Here is a 14,116-nt window from a genome sequence, read left to right on the forward strand (position 1 = left end):
GCGGTGGGGGGGGGGGGGGGGGGGGGGGGGAAGAAAGAAAAAAACTTGCATTTTAAGCGTTTGCACGACGGGTGCGCAAAACACGCACCAAAAATGAAGTGGCATATTTTTTTTTATCTTATGGACTCCACAAAAAATCCTCTCTTTTCACTCCTATGACCTATCCCCCTCACACTGGCAAATTATACCATGTATCTTGTTCTAAAATGACATTCAAATTATGTGTCTGTTTGTAAATAAATTGAAGACATATAATATGTTAATTGTATAATATGTTAAGTATGTATATACACAATTAACCTATTATGTGTTTGTAATTATCAAATTATGTGTAGACACATAATTTTTAGACCAATGTCCACAATGCAAGGTGAACTGGTTCATAATATAACAATTCTCACATGATTTCCCCTCCACAAAATAAAAATAAAAAAACCATAAAATCTACATATGGGAATGCTCTTCCAAAAGTCCCTGCGGTGTTTTTTGGGTTGGTTTTGTAATTGCATGGCCAATGAATGAGAAATTGAATTCTTTGATTTCCATTGATGGACCCACCTTATTTTTCTGTTGACTTGACCATTTAAGATTTAAGAAGATTTAGCAGAATTAATTTAGGATTGGTTGCTCACAAAATTGGAAGAGCCATTCAAGAAGTGGCATGCAACCCGTTTTTTATACTCCCGCATTATGCACAGTACAGTACATATATATATATATATATATATATATATATATATATATATATATATATATATATATATATATATATATATATATATATATATGTATATGTTTTATCACAGGGCAAGGATTTTACTCACATACTCGGAAGAGGAGTGGGGTTTGCCTCGATAAACCCAATATATATATATGTTTTGACTGTGCTGCTAATGAGTAGTCAAAGTTGGAAATTGAGAGGCAATTTCCTTCGTTGTTTGCCGTTTGTAGCATCTAAAGTCATGGCCGGAATGGTTCAAGTCAAGCTACTCTTTCAGCTCTGTGTGGAAGTATGCAACACAAAACAGTTGACCTCAAGTCAAGGTCCACCTTTTAAGTCTTTCTGCTGGCTGTTCTCCTATTCTATAATTCTCTTCCTTCTTCCATTGTTTGAGAGAAGGAGAAGAAGAAAGCTGGTATGGGTTTACCCTTTAATCCTTGTTTATTCCTTCTGTTTCCCTTAATTCTCTTATTATACTTTGCTCATGGAGAAGATGAGTTGCCATGTATGAAGGAATTCCCCTGTGGAAGTGTGGGTCCTCTGGTGTTCCCTTTTGCTCCACACACGCACCCTCATTGTGGTTTAATTATGGTGGATTGTGAGGCTAAACCACTTCCATATATCCAGTTGGAAACGGGGGGAGATTGGTATCAGCTTCTGAGTAATGACTTGGGTCCCAATACTATATTCCTTGAAGACTCGAAGCTTCAGGGACTCCTTGATAGCGGTAATTACTCAAATTTAACCTACACCCTCCAATTTCGTAATCCTCAGTCTATCACATTCAACAATTTCGAAGCAAGCCCCCTTTTGGAATGCATTCACAGTCCAGCTGATGATATCGACAATTATGAAAGGCGCAACTGTACTGAAGGATTTAGTTTTATTTTGAAGTATAAAAGTGAATTGGTTCCAGAGAACCCCAAATGTGATACTGCGGCTAACTGTACCCTGTATCCAACTTCAATTCTTGTCCAACAAACAAATGCTCTGTTAACCCCTCATTTCGGACTACACTTAGAAGTCTCACCTGCGTGCTATAATTGTTACTATAGAGGGATATGTGGAGCAGACAGAAACTATGAACTTCAATGTGCAAAAGGTAAAACACTCTCATCTTCGCCACACAACTCTTCTCCATGTTTATCTCTGTCTTTTTCTCCTATTTACAAGACTTCTCAAATATTAATGTTGCATGTTACTTTCTTATGTATCATAACAGTTTTTTTAGGGGGAGTGCCATTTTTGGTTTCCAATCATAGGGGTATTGTGGATTCAATCTACTAATTATAAGCAGCTCCAATCGAGTTTTGACTATCAAATTATTATAATAGTTCGTGTTTTCTCCCTCATTGAAACGCAACATTTGATTATCCAGTTGCATGAAGAAGCTTGTCATAACTTCTTTTTGTCCGTGTTAATTTAATTTTTAAATTGATTTTTTGTATAAGTATTGACACGAGGCATCAATATTTTTATCAATTACCTTTTAAGTAACCAGCTTATTTATTTAATTGCATTAGATCTATAATAAATGAAGTAGATGTGTCCAAATTTTTATAGAGTTCAAGGAAATATAATTCTCTTCTTCCATTGTTAGAGAAGGAGAAAGCTGCTATGGCTCTACCCTTCAATCCTTGTTTCTTCTTTCTCTTCCCCTTAACGGTCTTTTAATTTTGTTCATGGAGAAGATGAGCTGCCATCCAATTGTGCGGAGGAATTCCTGTGTGGAAGTATGGGTTATCTGGAGTTCCCTTTTGCTCCACACACGCACCCTCATTGTGGTTTGATTTTGGTGGATTGTGATGCTAAACCATTTCCAACACTCCAGTTGGAAACGGGGGGAGATTCATATCAACTTCAGCTTGTGAAACCACCTCATGTCTTGGGTGAGTGGGGTGAGTATGTGATCTTCCTTGGAGACGTAAAGCTTCAGAAACTCCTTAACCCTAAGTACCCTAATTACTCAAATTTAAACTACACCCTCCAATTCCCCTATTCTCCTTCTATCACCTTCCACAATTTTGAAGCAAAGGGATTGAACCTCCCCTTTTTGAAATGCAATTATAATCAAGCTGATGATATGGGCAATTATGAAAGGTATAACTGTACTCAAGAATTTAGTTTCACTTTGAACTATAAACATCCCTTGTCTCCACAGAATCCCAAATTTGAAGCTCCTAATTATACCCTGTATCCAACTCCAATCCTTGTTAAACAAACAAATTCTGTGTTAGCTTCTCAATTTGGACTGGAATTCCAAGTCTCACCTGCGTGCTATGACTGTTATTACTTTGGAGGAGGGCAATGTACAACAGACAGCAAAAATAAATTTCATTGTAAAAAAGGTAAACACTCTCATCTTCTCCTCACAACTCATCTTTGCTTTGTCTCTTTATTTTCCTCCCATTTATATTCAAATCATTAAGTCATTGTAAGATTATTAAATCACTACAACATTTATTGTTTAGAAATAAATCACTACAGCATGGGTTCTTAAAGTTACTATAGCACATTTGTAAAGTCATTACTACATGTTAATAAAACATTACTATAGGTTCATGAAATTACTACTATAGATTAATTAAGTTATTACTACAGATATATAAAGTCACAAATTTATAAAATGTTATAAGTTTATAAAGTCACTAATGTAAGTTTATATAGTCAATATTATAAGTTATTGCACAATTATTGAAGTAATTTTTATGAACTATGAACTTGAATTATTTTTATTAATCTACAAATCTATTGTCATGGACCCAACCTGGTTCAATATATAATTATGTAATTAGGTTGTAGTATGCATACTCCCAAATTTACTTCCTTCTACTCATGATGTGACAAACAATAATATGTTATTTTCATCATATGAGTCCACAGAAAAATGTTTACATCATTAACTTGTGAAAGGGGGAGTACAAGTTGAGAATATAAAATTGAAGTCCACCAAATATTTTTCGAAAGGCAAAAACTTGTGCGAGACCGTTTCATCGTGAAACGGGTCGGGTCGAGTAGAGTCATTATGAAAATGTAATACTGATACACACAAATGTCATACTTATATGCTCAAATGTAATACTAATTGTGATAAATTGTTTGTTACTTATAAGGGTAAATTTAATACTTTTAAGGAAAAATATAATACTTTTACATTTCAATTTAAAAGTATTACATTTTTCCTCAAAAGAATTATATTTTTCCTTATAAGTAAGGGGCACTTGTCAACATTACTTATTATGAAAAATGTAATACTTTTTCTCTTATAAGTAACAAAAATTGTATTCCTGATTAGTATTATATTTGAGCATATAAGTATGACATTTAATGTTGCTTTGACCCGACCCGACCCGTCTCACAAATAAGGATCCACATGAGACGGTCTCATACAAGTGTGACACTTTTCAAAATAATTTGCCATGTATAATTAACTTGATAAAAACATATTTCTTCCTTCTCTTTCCCTTACAGCGCGTTTGGTTCATAGAATAGGTCGGGAATGGAATACCATTCCCGGGAATAGACCTATTCCATAGTTTGGTTCGTCTTTTTATTCTTGGGAATAGCATTCCCGGGAATGAGATTCCTAGGAGACCCCCTGATATTAGCTATTTCCAAGTACTTGGGAATAGTTTTTATACTATAATATTGAAAATACGCTTTTGTATTATAACCCTTATATATATATATATATATTTATTTATTAAAAATGTAATTAATTAAAGAGTTAATTCCATTTTTAGACCTACATTTATAGGTGTCAATCCACTTTTAAGTTTTTTTTTTTAATTTTTTTTATTTAGAACATACACTTTTGGTCCTAGTATTATTGTGGCATGATCATTTTTGGTCATTTATCAACAAAACAGTTTAAATATTGTTAAATAAAACGACATTTTGGTCTTCAATTATGAATTTTTTCAAAAAAAATTAAAAAAAATTAGTGGTTCAACCTACAAAGGCATTTCGGTCTTCATTCATTCACAACTTCTATATTTTCATACATAATTTATATTTATTTTATGTATCGTAATAATAATAATAATAATAATAATAATAATAATAATAATAATAATATTATTATTATTATTATTATTATTATTAAGATAATAATAATAATTTTTTTGTATAGCGGTATTTATGTCTTTAAAACACATATTCCATTTCTATTCCTTAAACTAACCAAATACTGAAATTACATTCTTAAAGTCTATTCCTTCAGTGAACCAAACAATAGAATACAATTCCTATTCTATTCCTAGCCTATTCCATTTGCTATGGAATACTATTTCTATTCTCTTAAAATTCATTCCGTGAACCAAACATGCTGTTAATGTTCTTATTATTAATTCTTTAAATACCGGAAATTAAAGCTGTAAGAAATAACTATTCTTCAGGAATTTAGAAAATTTTGGAATTTACATATCATATCCGAGAGCTGAACTTAAACAGCAAAGTATACCAAGGAAATATCTAATTAGAATTTTCATTTATAGTGATGCAGTAATCATGATCATGTTACATACATAACCTTGTTTAGTTTAAATTATATGAGAATATCAAAGGATATAATATCATAACTCATAGAAATATGAATTATAATATGTGTAAAAAAAATTCCTTTGTTATATAACAATTTAAGGATATCACTATGTTTCAATATCGTAACTCATATTTCGAACATATTTCTATGAGTTACGATATTACATCATTTTATATTTATGACATTTATAATGTGTTTGAAATATGAGTTACGATATTGAAATACAATGATATTCTTAAATTGACAAATAACAAAGGAAAAAATCCTTACACATATCGTAACTCATATTTCTATGAGTTACAATATTACATCCTTTGATATTTACGATATCTCTAATGTATTCGAAATATGAGTTACAATACGTATAATGATTTTTCTTTTGTTATTTGTAAATTCCGACAGTAAATTAACGAAAAACTAATTGTATCATGGTTGAAAAAATCGCTAGGTACTCCACGAGCGCTCGGGGAGCGCCTAGCGCATAGGACGCCTAGGCAGGGATTAATCGGCGCCTAGGCGCCCGTGTATTTTTTTTTAATTTTTTAAAAATTTGTTTAAATATTTTTAATTTTTTAAAGACTAATAATTATAAATTATATAATACTTTAATAGTTAATACTAAAATAATAAATATTAACCTAAAAAATATCTAGAGTTTGTACAATTTAGAGTTATTTCGCTCAAAACGATATTGTAACAACCGATTAAAAAAAAGAACAATAGTTAATCAGCCGACTAGGTGGCCTAGGAGGTCTAGTCGGCCAGCCGCCTAAACCACCATTTAAGGTGATACGCTAGGCGGTTGACCGGCGCCTAGCGCCTAGGCGGGGATTAATCGGCGCCTAGCGCCTAGGCGGGGATTAATCAGCGTCTAGGCGTGATTTTTGCAACACTGTAGCAATCAAATGAAAGTCATGGATGTAATATGACAAAATTAATGGTGTGTTTGAAAGTCCGGAAAATGATTTCCTTTTGTTGACGGGGTAAAACAAGGCTCTTTTGGCGGAAAATGACGCGTTCGCTTGTTTGAGAGAGGGACGGCTCTCTCTCCGTCCCTCCCTCAGTCCGGCGGATTGGTTTCCGCCGGAAACTAGTCCGCCGGCTGGCTGCCGGAAACCAGAACAGCGACCTGCATGTTTTTTTTTTAATTAATTAATTTATTTTATTTATAATAAATATTATTAGTTTATATATTTTTATATTTTAAATAAAATAATAAAAATATATAAATATAAATTTCTACTCATTTTCCGGAAAATGAACCAAACACACAAATACAGTTTTCCAGAATGCAACCAAACACTGGAAATCAAATTATTTTTCGGAAAATGACTCATTTTCCAGAAAACATTTTCCAGAAGTCATTTTCTTGCTTTCCAAACACACCCTAAAAGAATAAGACTAAATGTGACAATATCACAATAGTTAAGGACTAAAAGTGGAAGTTGCTTAAAGTCATGGATGTAATATGGCAAAATTAAAAGAATATGACTAAATGTTGCAATGTCACAATAGTCTATGACTAAAAGTGAAAGTTACTCAAAGTCAGGAATGTAATATGACAAAATTAATAGAATATGACTAAATATGGTAATGTCATAATAGTCGAGGACTAAAAGTGGAATTGTTCCAAAATTTTACTAAAGATACACTTATCATTTGGTAATGTCACAGTAGTCGAGGACTAAAAGTGAATTTGTTCCAAAATTTTACTAAGATGCACTTATCATTTTTCAATGAGATCTTCACTTAATTAGAAGATAATGCTTTTGATTAGAGTTTCTTCCCAAAATGGTCCATCGACTATTGTTTATTCTCAATTTTGCATTTCGACTTTCAATTGCACCTAATGTGGTCCCTCGACTTTCAAAAACTCACCCAATTTGGTCCTCCGTTACATATTCCGTCAAATCAGTGTTAAAATGGAGGGCATTTTCGTCCATTTACCTATTGTTAGCCTAATAAACATTGAGAAATAGTTGAGGGGTCATTTTGAGAATAGTCAAGGGACCATTTTGGGAAAAACTATTTTATTTATTTCATTTTTGTTTATTTTCATTTTTTAGACACTATAAAATTAGAATTTCTATACATTTTTTCTTACAAATATAAATAGTTAAAATCGCGCAATCCAACCTCAAAATTTTTAACTTTCTTTACAGACTTTTCCCCTCTAAATATACAAACTATTCCTATGAAGTTTTACAATAAGTTCCGTAAATTTCATAAATACTCATATACTTCTTTTTTTTTCTTTTTTTTTATAATGTTCATAGACAATCAATCACTATGTATCACATTAAATATTACTTTTACCATTGAAAATAATATTTTTTTTCAAGCATAGATACCCAAAGAGTGTAAAATGTAGGGAAAATATTGGACCGAAAGGTACATTTTTCTAATAAACTTCTCAGGTGAGCCGAAAAGTAAAATCTCGTCAATGTTTCCTGCAATATTTTCTGTATTTGATTTCGAAGTAATTATTAAATTTTATATTAATTTACATTATTTAAGATATTGTATGAAATCTTTTATATGTTTTCCTTTTCTTATTTTTTTTATTAATTATTAATTATTAAGGAAAGTATAATTTATTTTGTAATGTGGACACATTATTTTTAATAATTTTGATTTAATTAAATTATACCTTAATTATAAAAATCCTACCTAATAATTTTAGTATATTACACGAGACACAATAATTATTATAAATAATGTTTAATAATTGTCAATTTGTATTCAACAATAAAATTTATAGTTAATTTTTAAGTCAATCATAAAATCTTTTGTGTTGTGGGCACATTATTTTTTAATTATTTGAGTTTAATAATATTATATCTTATTTATAAAAAAAATTCCAAAGTAATATATTTAGTACTACGGATGTGACTAAGAATTATTTTAATCGGTGCTTAAAAAATGAGTATTTATAAAATTTACGAAACTTATTGTAAATCTGCATAGGAATAGTTTGTATATTTAGATAGGAAAAAGTCTGTAAAAAAGTTAAAAATTTTTAGGATGGATTGCACGATTTTAACTATTTATATTTGTAAGAAAAAAAATGTATAGAAATTCTTATTTTATAGAGTCTAAAAAATGAAAATAAACAAAAATGAAATAAACAAAATAGTTTTTCCCAAAATGGTCCCTTGACTATTCTCAAAATGGTCCCTCAACTATTTCTCAATGTTTATTAGGCTAACAATAGGTAAATGGACGAAAATGCCCTCCATTTTAATACTGATTTGACGGAATATGTAACAGAGGACCAAATTGGGTGAGTTTTTGAAAGTTGAGGGACCACATTAGGTGAAATTGAAAGTCGAAATGCAAAATTGAGAATGAGCAATAGTTGAGGGACCATTTTGAGAAAAAACTCTTTTGATTACTACTAGGACTATGGCTAGATTAGTTTATTCATCACTAATGCACTAACACCTATCAAAAGGGAATTGATCTAACATTATGTTTCACTTGTTTAATTAAAATGAGAACAGGAAACTCAAGAAAGAGAAAGCTGAGAATAGTTATAGTGACAGGTAAGTTTTGTCCACATTTAACTTTATCCTTCGTGTAACCATCATCAACTGACATTACTTTCCTACCTTCTCTACATTTATGAGCAAATGAAATCGACCTTGATTCAATGTACTTCAATTTATCTTCAATCTCAGGCGGAGCAGCACTGGTCCTTGCATTCATGTTCATCCTACTACTCTTTATTAAAAAGAAATTGTCATTTTGTTCTAAAAGAAAGTATCAAGAGGCACCAGAGTTTTTAAACCGCCATGGCCCCCTTGCCCTTAAAAGATTTAGTTATTCAGAAGTAAAGAAGATCACAACTTCTTTCAAGGATGAACTTGGTCAAGGAGGTTTTGGCTCTGTATATAAAGGAAAGTTGCGCAATGGAAGCCTTGTGGCAGTAAAGGTTTTGAAGGAACTAAGACCTAATGGAGAAGAATTCATCAATGAGGTGGCAAGTATTGGTAGGACTTCTCATGTCAATATTGTGAGTCTAATTGGATTTTGCATTGAAGGTAGAAAAAGAGCTCTTGTTTATGAGTTCATGCCTAATGGATCCCTTGAGAAATTCATTTATAACAATAATCCTTTGACCCGTTGTCAATTAGGATGGAACATGTTATATAAAATTTCAATAGGCATAGCTCGTGGGTTAGAGTACTTACATCGTGGTTGCAGCACTCGAATTCTACACTTGGATATAAAACCTCATAACATTCTTCTAGATGAAGACTTTTTCCCCAAAATTTCAGATTTTGGTCTTGCAAAGCTATGCACCAAAAAGGAGAGCATCGTGTCAATCTTTGGTGCGCGCGGAACTATTGGATATATTGCTCCAGAACTTGTTTGCAAAAACATCGGAGGAGTTTCTCACAAGTCTGATGTTTATAGTTATGGGATGATGGTTCTTGAGATGGTTGGAGGAAGAAGAAACGTTGATGTTGGAGTTAGCCGCAACAGTAAAATATACTTTCCACATTGGATTTACTCACGGCTTGTGTTAGATGATGAGCTTGGATTGAATGGAGTAATGAATGAAGAGGATAATGAGTGTGCAAGAAAGATGGTAATAGTTAGTTTGTGGTGCATACAAACTGATCCATCAACTAGACCATCAATGTCAAAGGTTGTGGAGATGTTAGAAGGTAACCTAGAAAATTTACAAACCCCTCCTCAACCTTACCTCTATTCTCCTGCAAGATCCGAGGAACAACATTCATCCGTTGTTTCTATAAGCTAGTACTTAATATTTGGGTGCACTATATATAGTAGTGTTCTTCATGCACCACATTTTAGTTTTATTGATGTATTATATATAGTCTAGTGAAGTATGGTTCAAAGGACTTACAATAATGTAGTGCATGAAGATAAGAGTTGAAAGAACAAGCTAGCTTTGAAGTATATCTTTTTCTTGATCAATAATGTTGTTAATTAACAATTAAATTAGTATGCTGTGAGTTTCAGTGAAAGAACACATGATCGGTGTACTACTGTGAGCTTAAGCCTTGGCTTGCATTTATAAATGAGTTTTATGAGTTACATGGATCACTTAATAGTAAAGAAATATGATAATTATATGATGAGGATGCTAATTTGGTTCAAAATCAATGAACATCATGTTGGGAAAATCTTGTGTTGAAAATTTATATAGTAATGGAGATTAATATTTTAGATGGACTATCACGAAAGCTTAGCTTAAATAATATTTGGAGTTGTGGAGTTATAAATATTATTTTAGTTCGGTATTTATATTTTTGTGTTGCTTATTCTGTATATAAAATTTATTATTTATTTCTTTTGCATGGTGACTGATAAGGACGATTTTCACACATCCATCGAGTATCAAATCACAATATATATGGATTTTAAAATTTATGACTGAGTTTATTTATTTTATTTGGTTTGGTGGTTCACTTTTTACTTTTTAAGGTCTAGCATTTACAGTTTAGATTTAAAATTTAGTTTTTTTTTTGTTGATTTTAAAAAATTCACAAAGTTTGCACATTTTATTGTTAAAGATTGCATAGTGAAGTTGATGATAATTACGAAAATGTCACAAATTTTAAAATCTTATCAGGCAATGAGTTGAACAATGGGGACGAAAGGGCGAATGGTGAGGAAACTAATGTATCTAAAGGAGAGGTAAGATACCTCCAATGTATCCAAAATAAGTAAATGGAGGCATGGGGCTGTGCTTTTTATCAAAAGCTTGTGAAATCATGTGATATTTTAGGTCATTAATTTGTTTATTTTTGGTGTAATCTTATGACGTAGGATGTGCAACAAAAAGCAATGCGGTGGACATGGGCTGGTCCCTCACTTGCAGCTAACGGGACTTTGAAGCATGCTGCAGCTACGAAGAACAGCTGTTGAAGTCACTGGAATTGGCGAGATTGTGTTCTTACTATGTAGGATTTGTTAGAGTATTTTATTTCATTTTACTATGAAACTTGTGATTATTGTACCCTAGTGTTCCCTAATCTGTTAGAATAATTATGCAAGTGGCCAAATCATTCTGCTTTCACATGGCAACCCACTTCTCTGCATATGGCTGCACATCACAACTCACATGCATGAGTTGTTAACCCATGTGGACACCTCACCTTCATGTGGACAACTAATCACCATCAGGCTTTGCTCCTCCTCAAACTACTATAAATAGAGCTCATTTGCAGGAACAAAGTATCCCAACAACAATTCTCTCTTCATTCTCTCTAGTTCATTCTCACGTAGGAATTTTCTTCATTGCTAGCTTTCCTTTATTCCTTTTAGTTAAGCTTAGCAATTTATTTATTGTAATATTTTCTTTACAATAATTTAGTGAGTTATATTTCCAATCTCCCCAAAATTAATATCTCCATTATTTGTCATTTTATATTTCTCCCATATTATTACTTCCTACAATAATTCTCAATTCGCGATCACCGTACCCGCTTCCGCAGTGCTTGTTAATTCATTCCCTAACAAGTGGTATCAGAGCGGTTTAATTGAGAATTATTTTCAAAGATGTCAACTGTCACCAAGTTTGATGTCGAGAAGTTTGATGGGAAAATTAGCTTTTCCATTTGGAAGGTTCAGATGGAAGCCGTTCTAACCCAGAACGGTTTGAAACGAGCAATAGCCGGGAAAGACAAGAAGCCGACTACAATGACAGATGAGCAATGGGAAGATCTGGATGACAAGGCACGTTCAACCATTCAATTGTGCCTATCTAAAGCAATTCTACGTGAGGTAGTAAGTGAGAAGACTACGTCAGATTTATGGTCCAAGCTGGATTCGCTTTATATGACCAAAAGTCTGGCAAATACGTTACGCCTGAAGGAGCGGTTGTACACAATCCGTATGGAGGAAGGTACTTCTATCAATTCTCACTTAGATGAATTTAATTCAATTTTATTGGATTTGGAGAATATTGATATTGAGATTGATGATGAGGATCGGGCTGTTTTGTTACTAGTTTCTCTCCCTAAATCATATAAGCATTTCAAAGAAATTATGTTATATGGTAAACGGGAAACCCTTACTTTTAATGATGTTAAGTCAAATTTGTTGTCCAAAGAAAAATTTGACTTAGAAATTAAATCTGAGGAGAAAGGAGAGGGTTTGACTGTTAGGGGTCGTTCACTTGATACAAGGGGAACTAGTAAAAATTCTAGATCTAAGTCCAAAGGTCGTAAGTCCAACAAATCTTGTAAGTACTGTAAGAAGCATGGACATGATGTGTCTGAATGCTTTAAGTTGAAAAATAAACAAGAGAGAGAAAAGAAATCCGCAGAAGCGAGTGTTGTTGCTAGTGATTCAGAGGGTGACGTTTTGTTATCTGTTAGTTCCGGTAGCAAACAGAGCGAAACTGAGTGGATTCTGGATTCTGGTTGTACATTCCACATGTGTCCTCATAGAGATTGGTTCATCTCTCTTGAACCAGTTGATAGTGGAATTGTCTTGATGGGTAATAATACCCAATGTAAGGTTAGTGGAATTGGAAGTGTTCAGATCCGGACTCATGATAACGTTGTTAGGACTCTTACCAATGTTCGGTATATTCCTGACTTAAAACGGAACCTGATATCTTTGGGCACCTTGGAATCTTTGGGGTGTAAGTATATAGCTGAAGGTGGAGTTCTAAAGGTGATAAAAGGCTCTCTTGTTCTCATGAAAGCTTCTCGTTCTGGAAGCTTGTATGTGTTGCATGGCAGTACTGTGACAGGTTTAGCAGCAGTCTCATCATCGGTGGACGACGCAGATCTCACTCAACTATGGCATATGCGTCTGGGGCATATGAGTGAGAAAGGCATGCATATCCTGAGCAAGCAAGGCCTCTTGGGAAATTCAGGTACGGGAAAATTACAATTTTGTGAGCATTGTGTTTTTGGGAAACAAAAGAGGGTTAGTTTCTCTACTGCTACACACCGTACCAAAGATGTATTGGAATATATTCATTCTGATTTATGGGGACCGACTAAGGTCCAATCTCTAGGAGGATGTAGATATTTTATGTCTATTATTGATGATTTTTCTCGTAAGGTCTGGGTTTATTTCTTGAAACACAAAAATCAAGCATTTTCTACTTTCAAAAATTGGAAAATACTTGTTGAAACTCAGACAGGGAAAAGGGTCAAAAAGCTCAGGACAGATAATGGACTGGAGTTCTGTGAGTCAGAGTTCAATGAGTTCTGTACAATCAATGGAATCGCCAGGCATAAGACTTTGCCTGGTAAACCCCAGCAGAATGGTGTTGCAGAACGTATGAACAGGACTCTACTGGAAAGAGCTCGTTGTATGCTCTCTAATGCTGGGTTGTGGAAACGGCGTGATTTTTGGGCCGAGGCTGTTTCTACTGCATGTTACTTGGTAAATAGATCTCCACACTCTTCTCTTGATTTCAGAATTCCAGAAGAAGTTTGGTCAGGTAATCCTGTTGATTACTCTATCTTAAGAGTTTTTGGATGTCATGCATATGCTCATTCTAGTACAGGTAAATTAAACCCGAGAGCTATCAAATGCATTTTTCTTGGTTATGCTTCTGAGTCAAAAGGGTATCGTCTATGGTCTCCTGATTTTCAAAAGATCATTTTGAGTCGAGATATCACTTTTGATGAAAATGCATTACTTTCTTCTGGAAAAGATTCTATTGTACCCAGTACAGGTGATAAGCAGGGTACTGGAGAGAAGGTGGAGTTCAATTTTAGGCCTAATGACAATATTACTATTGTCAATGATGATGCATCTACTAGTACCGCACCTCTTGTCGAGCCACAACGGGAGTATTCTATTGCTCAAGATCGACCTAGGAGGATAATTACAAAACCTGCTAGGTATGATGA

General features: G+C 33.3%; 1 protein-coding gene across 1 annotated transcript; it reads left to right on the forward strand.

The window, feature by feature from the left end:
• Positions 1-1,118: 1,118 nt before the first annotated feature.
• Positions 1,119-10,177, forward strand: LOC116025836 (LEAF RUST 10 DISEASE-RESISTANCE LOCUS RECEPTOR-LIKE PROTEIN KINASE-like 2.4). Its single transcript, XM_031267197.1, has 4 exons — positions 1,119-1,823; positions 2,413-3,069; positions 8,768-8,809; positions 8,945-10,177. Exons 1-4 carry the CDS (start codon positions 1,139-1,141, stop codon positions 10,030-10,032), a joined length of 2,472 nt encoding a protein of 823 aa, XP_031123057.1. The 5' UTR covers positions 1,119-1,138; the 3' UTR covers positions 10,033-10,177.
• Positions 10,178-14,116: the final 3,939 nt, after the last annotated feature.

Source organism: Ipomoea triloba, chromosome 7 (assembly GCF_003576645.1).
Source record: "Ipomoea triloba cultivar NCNSP0323 chromosome 7, ASM357664v1".
NCBI lineage: Eukaryota > Viridiplantae > Streptophyta > Magnoliopsida > Solanales > Convolvulaceae > Ipomoea > Ipomoea triloba.

What these genes read in the sequence shown, in the direction of transcription:
- LOC116025836 (XM_031267197.1), top strand. Translation starts at nt 1,139, where the DNA reads ATGGGTTTACCCTTTAATCCTTGTTTATTCCTTCTGTTTCCCTTAATT. An exon ending in TGAACTTCAATGTGCAAAAG is followed by an intron (nt 1,824 to 2,412) that starts GTAAAACACTCT and finishes TTCATGGAGAAG; the next exon opens with ATGAGCTGCCATCCAATTGT. An exon ending in GAGAATAGTTATAGTGACAG is followed by an intron (nt 8,810 to 8,944) that starts GTAAGTTTTGTC and finishes CTTCAATCTCAG; the next exon opens with GCGGAGCAGCACTGGTCCTT.